Below are 8,016 nucleotides of genomic sequence, written 5' to 3' on the forward strand. Positions count from 1 at the left end.
ACATCGACATTATTTGCTTTGTATGGTTAAAGCAAATATTCTTTCAATCATTATCATGGGAAACTGACTGACGTGCTGACTTTGACCACAGATTTTGTAATGCTTGACCTTTCAGAGAAGTTTCTCACAATGACTGCTATTGGTTCACATAAATGTGGTTTCTTGTAAACAAGGAGTTTGTATTTTTTTTCGGTTTAGGGTTTAGGGCTTTAGGCTTTCCAACATGCCGATGTAACATAAAGGCACGAAGCGGATCCTTAGCGAGAGAGAAGCTTAGGCTATCACCTGAGCGAAAAATACCGCCTGAAAGACCATTTCAGTTGTGTTTTGACTTTTTAGCACAAACCTAAAGTTACCGAACCCCAATGGTGGTTCCTTTGTTCCGTTGTGGAATTCGTCACAGCTTACCTCTTCAACCCATATGGCGGTAAAGTACAAAGTAGTGCAAAGAAAAGAAGTCCTTACCTATTCCCTATTCATGCTAAAAATGCTTAGAAAAATCAAAAAAAGAGTCTGCCGCTATCAAATTGATTGCAAAAATAAGGAACTTTTGTGTGACACAAATATAACGTGTATTACATGTGTTGTTTTGCGGCGTCGTTTGCTTCGATTTCTTATTGTCACCGCTCATTTTCTTTCGCAATGTCACATTTGTTTTGTCACTCTTTTCTAGCTAATACCTTGTAACAGATTAGCTTTTAGCAGCTTTGATAGCTATCTGTTTTTCATTTGTTTGAACTCAGCTTGTTAGTACAGTATTGCAAATTATAATATCTCTCATAGTCATTTAAATTGTACCGTATTTACAGTTATCTTTGTTTTCATTTAGAAGTAACTATTAGAAAATTTTCCTGGTGAGGGCATTTTTTTTTAATTTTCCATAGAGTTTTACCAAAACCGTTTCAAATCAATATGCAAGTTAGTTTCTTGTATTGTTTTAATGATGTTGTTCAATCTCATTAATTTGTTGTTAAAATTCTGTGGAATTGCAAAATTATTTTTCTCCCTTAGCTATTAATATAAGGACTAATTAAAGAATTACGGAAGTATTGAACTGTAATACACTAGTTCTTGGTTTGAGTTTGACTTTTTTTTTAATAAGCGCGTGGCTTTGCGAGAGAAGAAGCAAGATCAAGGAATGGCACTTCAACTCTCGGAGTGTGAGATAATGTGCAGGAAATACTTCAGTAACAAGTGAAAATCTCTCTCTGTCAATCTAGGTGACAAGTAGCTTATTAAAACTGAAAGAAATAAGATTCCAAAAATTTTTTCTCAGTCGGAGGATGAAGACCCCCACAATCAACCAATCAGCGTTAGATGTTTGGCTCTCTTTATAAACTCATAGTTTTGCAGTTGGAGGACACTTTCCACATTTAGGTTGCGCAGCCGTTTGGCGAGAATTCTTGTTGGACCCTCGAAAGGGCGCCGACTAGACACGGCTCCTGAGTATGCAAATGTATAGCAAGACACTTAATAGCATCCAAAGGTGGGAACAAAGGTTTTTCTTCTTTGCCATCACGTTCACTATCTCCAAACATCGAGTACAAGCTTGCACATATTAAAAAGCATGCGTTTGGTACCGGAAAACTATGAAAAGGTGTGTCAGCACAATAATTGGACTAATAAACATTGTGTCAGTCTTTGGCTGAGGTATCCAGTATCCACTTTGCACTTGCACTTTGGACACGAGTGTGGCATGCAATTTATTTCGTCAGCAAATTTTATTGATATTCATTCAATACAATATGTGAACCATCAGTATGATATGGTTCAGATGAAATCAGTTGCCTTTTTTATATCTTTTCAATGTTGAGAGAAGTTAAAGTTATGTCAAAAGGGCAAGCTTTGCTGGATTTAGCCTATGCTTTGTAAAATGACCTTTGCTTGCATTAGAAGGTCAAGATAAGCTGTCAATCTATAGCCTTAATCGCTATATGAGGTTATTGGGACAAACAGCGAGAATATTTTTAATAGGAAGTGTTTAAATCCATCACAGACATGGGTTTGCAAATGTTAAATTGCATTGCAGCTAACTTTCGTTATTTACAAAGCCGTTAAATACCCAGTCATTCTCTATGCACATGTTGACGTTTTCTGTAAGCAGACACTACTTTAAAAATACGCTACTCGGTGGAAACCGCTTGATGACTTGTTTTCTTAATCGTAATTTTATTCCTCGGCCTCATTTTTTCATCAGTGGGGGCTCGCTCCAATATATCCAAATACTCCAGCCCTAAAATACACCAAAAGATCATACAATACAACTAAATACAACTAACAGCCCAGTCAACTTAGAGGAAATTGGTTTGAAGCATTTAAGCTTTTACTAAAGGGTTCTGAAGGTAATATTCGGTTTTTTATACCATTATCATTTGACACTTCGTAATCACACGCGAACAACGATATCTAAGAGACAAAAAGGCTTTATGTTCACTTTTTTAAACTGCTGTACCAAATACTGCTATCGGTTTGTGAAAATAACAAATTTTAATTAGCATTTACCGAACTAAAAAGACAAAATTCACCAGACAGTGGCAGTGCTGAAAATCAGCTGTGGATTATAATCATACCATAAACCTTTTTCCAATCATAAAATATAGCTAATATGGCGTTTTCATAAATAAGATACTCCAATATAGTTTTGCAAGCACTCATCAAGCTTTCACCATTAAGATCTTTGAAGTTGCATATTAACTGTGCTTTGCTGTCGCCAACAGACTTTTATTTTGTTTAGACAAAAAATAACTTACGCAGAGTAAATGGCTATATATTTTAAAGGTATTGACAAAGTACAAAGTGCAAAACTGACTATACAGTAAATTCCAGCATCAAGTGAGATCTCAAAAAAAAAAACTATTCATTTTAACGTTTGACCATGCAGTGATATGTTCTCTACTTTACCTTTCAACAAGTGTCCAATAATCACTGTGTCCCCATCAAACTGTGTAAGATCACCAAGAGATATATAGAACTGAGATGTGTGTTTGCTTTCTTCGTTGTTCTTCAGTGAGAGCATTCCGATTGTTCCTCTGATTTTGTGCCGAAGCTTCAGATTTTCACTTTCAAAAGGCTCATCAAGAGCACTTTTTCCACTGGTGCCATCGTTGTTGACAATATCTCCTCCCTATAAACGAAGCAAGTTAATGATAGATCAAAAAACCTTTTCAAAGAAAAGCCATTTTATCTTTTCAAATTTACGATTGAAAAGTTGTGAAATCTTATCTTAGAAAAGCATAAACTAGGCTTATGTCCAATGCTAGATCTGTAACAAGAAAGGTATGCCATAAGCTTAGAATACCCGGATTAGGCTACTAACAGTACAGAGAGATGGCACCCATGTGCCCCTTAAAACTGAAAAATAAATAAAATTTTTCTCCACTTCCGCAAAAATCTTTTGCTCGAATTGCTCGCTCAATGGCATTCCCTTAACCTAGCGGCATTGGGAAACGCGTGGCTTCAACAGTGGATTTAAAGGGTAGAAATTTTGTAAGTGCTCTTCTAAACTAAGAAAACAATGCAATGTTCCAACGTGAACGCATTGCTCACTCAATTAGTTAACAATCAACTTAACTAGTAGAGGTAGGTTATGTTAAATGTACCTTTTATACTATAGGCCCAGAGAAAAGCAGAGTGTCATTAGAGACACCTTGAATGGATTTTTGAAATTTTACTTAAAGATTATAGCTTATACAACGTCATACGAGACAATGCAAAACTTTGTCAACCCATAAATTATTATTATTGAAATCCTTCAGTAGCCGTGAAAAATAATAATTTTGATTTGAGATCAAACCTAACTGCTACAAAAATCAAATTTTTTATTGATGAGTTTGGTCAAATGTAGCCTAAATTAAACATTTCGAAAAACATTTTTTTAATGAGGGCACAAAGAGTACACAAACATCAACTATAGGTTAATAACGTAAAATTGTCAAAATATTTTGGAATGGAAGCCCCTCAGACCCCCAACCCTGCTGTATTTGCTTGTTTGAACCGCTACTGGCTACTGGTCTATAAATATTGCTATGTTTGGTATGCCTAATGTTTATGGGCATGCGGTCATGTAGTATAGGCTATGCGTAGACCTCCATCAGGTTTTCACCGTAATATAAGCAAGAATAGCTAAATTAGATTCGCGTGGTGGACCTATAGGCATTCAGTTTAATACATTAATAGCCCAATGCGTGTAGTTTTTTTTTTAGTTAAATTTTGTTGCATAAAATTTAGGAAAGTAACAGCAGTACAGTTTGACAATTGAAACTAAGCCGGATTTAGACCATTCTTTTAAAGCTTAATTTTCGATTATTTCCCCAACGAGTCTAGAATCTGTCTTTCATCCCTTCATGTAGTCATGCATTTTGCCAGATGGTTTCAAATTTGCTTGTTAAAACGATACTTAGTCACTCTTGCGGTTGCCATTTCCTTTTTCTAGTAGGCCTAATTGAAAATTGTCGACATATCAAACTAGGCGAAAGGTTAATGCAATATGGAACAACAAGTCCGTGCATAAGTCCCTTGAGCAAAGCAAAGAAAGAACATGCGTTCTAAAGAGAATTTGTAAATGAACTTGGTTAGATGCTTTTTTACGTGAAATGATTTTAGCAGCATGCAACTGTGATGGTCAGAAATAAAAACAACGGAATAATTCAATTAATTTCGTTCTTTACCAAAATCATTCGTTGACGCATGACCATGAAGAACTCTGAATCAGTGTAGCCATATCCTCTGTCGTGGTTTGTCAACTGGATGAAGTTCTTCACAGTCATGGGGCAGTCCTTCCCGTAAAGACCAAAGACAAGTTTTCCAGAAGGTCCTCTTTCAATTTCAATGTCGAAAGTCACCTAATAAAAATGATTAAAATGTTAAACACTTTCATGATAGACTATACTTAACCTACTAAGAAATTTCTGCTTTTATAATCCTATCAAGTGAAAAACTTTGTTGTGAAAGTTAAAGATATTGGACTCACTTTTTCATCATAAGTGTCAACCTATAAATAATTCAAACAACTCTAAGTAGGTTATCCAAAAAGTCACAACAGTTGATTAAACTATCGGTAATTCTTTACTTGGATGAAATAATCAAGCTACTATAATTGATTTTTTCTATTGACAATTTGCTTTACTGAAATATTAAATAGATAATTTTTGTAAGTTCACATTAACTTTTAAACTTACAAGCAGTGTTTTTGACATTGACGACTGTGATTTTTGGAACCTTTAACGTTACTGTAGTTACATGTCGTAGGCTAGGCCGCTAAATATGAATGGCAAGCATACGAGCAAGCTGAACTTCTTCTCTCACAATGAGCTTCGTATCACCTCCTAACGGAGAAATTTAACCGCAGACTAACCACTAGAGTTAAAAAAAAGTTGTAACACAAGTTTTCTATGCGTTATTATTCTACTCAGATCAATAAACTGTGTAAGTTTTCTTGTTTCTACTTGTATCACATAGAACAGCTGAAATTCCGCTTTTAAATCAATGTGGTGAAGTTGATTGGTATATCCGTTTGTGAGGCATAATTCCCTGACAATTCGGCCAAATTACATTTGTAGACTTTAACTAATGACATAGCAGCCTCAGTCACTCAAGACTGACAGTGTCAAGTGTGCCCATTGTAAAGTGATGTTACTAGTAATACACTCCAAACTCTATGTAGAGATGAATAGAGGCTGTTCTACACTGCGATGCTCATGCAGATTTGAACGCACGTAAGATTTTAAACTCATAAGTAAATTTAAGCCACTATCGCTTGATCCCATAGGTGTTGTTTGCAGAGCAGATTGTTTATCAATTGATTTAGCCAAGACCGTTGAGGGACTAATTTAGGCCCGGTACCAATAACATTCATGGGCTAGCAAAACAACACACCGCCAAAATACGCAGGAGCTAAAATATGTGTGGCGTTTCTTCAACTTCCCTTCGGAAAGATTTCATTTCAGGTCCCTACAATCACACTGGGCCAGGGTCAAAAAGTACCCCTTGCATTGCGCAGTTTCTTCATTCGTAGTGACCAATCAATTACACCAAACACGGTTTAAAGCAAAAGTTGTTCGCATGCATGCACAAGGGTGATCGAATGATATTGTTCTTCAGTTACCGTTCGAGGAGAAACCGGTTGCAACTTTTTTGTGTCACTTTTTATTTTTAAACTTAGCATTTCTATTTACAGCGTCACAACATACCAGTAAGCCAACTGTTCAAAACGAATTGGAATTTGCTTTATGAGTTTGATTGTAAAAAGCAGAGTCGTGTGCTATTATTTCAAGCCAACGCATGCAAGCTGTAGGTCAATAATTACAGCATTGATCTTAAAGGTGGTGCCTTGTTTGAGCAGATTACAGTACAACTTCTGCTAAAGAAAAATCATTAAGCGATAATGGAAAGAATGGCTTACGTGATCTGTTACGTTGGGATGCTTAGAAGGATGCCTGTCTGCATGTATATCAACACACAGATTGAGAGTAACAAGCAATAGAATCATTAAACCGCCGAGAATAGAGAGCACCAAGTGCTCTTTGCAGATACGAAGGAAACTCATCCAGGCTAAGGAAATAACGTAAGTTGAATTCTTTCTATCTTTTTCTTTCATTCTTTCCCGTCTCCTTTCTCTCTTTTGCTCCCGCTGAGGGGAAGTTTTGTGCACAGTCTTAGTTTTGGCTTTTTTTGGAGACGATTTTTTTGATTTTTCACCATCAACTTTTTCTTGCCCTTGTCGTTTTCGCAATACTTGACCTTCATCACTTAATTTTTGTATACTCATGATTGTTGATTACGTAATAAGTGCCAATGCTAAGCAAATGATAAAAATTAATTCATGTAATTGACCTTATTGAAAATCCTAACCCTAACGTTTACATTATAAGCCTTATTAGCTTATTGTAGGCCTATGTTTGTTCTGTTGGATATCTTACTTTTCTTTTCATGATCACTGATGAACAACTTTACTATTTTTGGTAAGTTAGTTATCATATTAAAACATGTGTTGACTAAAACTTAACGAAATGCTTGCCCTCTGAAAAAGCTGTTATGCTGGAACTTACATTATCTCCGACACGTAATTAAGTTGTATCACGTGATTTTGACATCCAATAAAAAGAACCCAGCGTGTACGCGGCGGAGCCACAATGTTATGATAGCAACCCATTACGAAAAGAACTCGTGTGCCGGCAATAACTAGAGGTGACACTTGTCGCATAATTTAAGCGTTTGGAATAATGTGCTGCCAAAAGTGCTTTCAAGAAAAACAAAACACTGCGTTTTTACTTTTCTAAATCCTATGGATTCTAACCCCGTTTGACTCAGGCTTCATTTTTATCTTTTCTTCTCCTCTTGCCCCTTTCAACTTTTTGCCCCCAGTAATTTAAAAATCGCCTAGTTTAAGAACCACTGGTTGTGTGGATGACTGTGTGTACTAGTTTGCACAAGAACTGTAGATGTAGGCTGCCCAGTGCCCATATCTAATGCATAGGCTAAGTTTTTTTGCTAGAAGCAAGGCCTCAGTAAAATCACAGGGAGTATCAAGCTTTTTGTATATTGTATATTAATTACCTTTACACAATTCAAGGATTAATTAATATGGTAAAAGGAAAAGCATGGCAAGAAAAGTATTTGAGAATGGTTAAGAAACATGTCAATCACGGACGGTGTCCCAGAATGTGTTTGTGTCTTGCATTTACAATGGCCCAATTTGTGTCTGTTTCCTAAATTCCTTTTATGTTTAGTTAATGGTACGGTACACTAACTAAAGAACGCTGTAATTGTGGGTAGGCACTTTAACATGCAGATATCCAATCCAGCACGAACCAATCAGAAGCTACGCTGTTCATGACGTCATCAAGGTTGCGTTGAGAAAGAACAAAGAAAAAACGCAAATTCTAGCTAAATTAAGTCATCGCTTTGCCATCGGTTGGCTTGGCGCAGAGGGTTAGGGCGGTGTTAGGCTAGTCATTTCATTGACGTGGGTTTGATTCTTACCACTACTATAACTCTTTTTTCTTCTGTAATTACCGA

General features: G+C 36.3%; 1 protein-coding gene and 1 pseudogene across 1 annotated transcript; both read right to left on the reverse strand.

The window, feature by feature from the left end:
- Positions 1-8,016, reverse strand: part of LOC145776957 (uncharacterized) — an 868,661-nt pseudogene that overhangs the window by 694,100 nt on the left and 166,545 nt on the right.
- Positions 1,740-6,766, reverse strand: LOC145777405 (peptidyl-prolyl cis-trans isomerase 6-like). The gene is made up of 4 exons (XM_082588775.1): positions 6,401-6,766; positions 4,668-4,841; positions 2,902-3,124; positions 1,740-2,233 (listed from the first exon to the last, which is right to left on the reverse strand). The coding sequence occupies exons 1-4, from the start codon at positions 6,764-6,766 to the stop codon at positions 2,124-2,126; spliced, it is 873 nt and encodes a 290-aa protein (XP_082444901.1). The 3' UTR covers positions 1,740-2,123.

The sequence above is a fragment of the Aplidium turbinatum genome, chromosome 9, assembly GCF_918807975.1.
Source record: "Aplidium turbinatum chromosome 9, kaAplTurb1.1, whole genome shotgun sequence".
Lineage (NCBI taxonomy): Eukaryota > Metazoa > Chordata > Ascidiacea > Aplousobranchia > Polyclinidae > Aplidium > Aplidium turbinatum.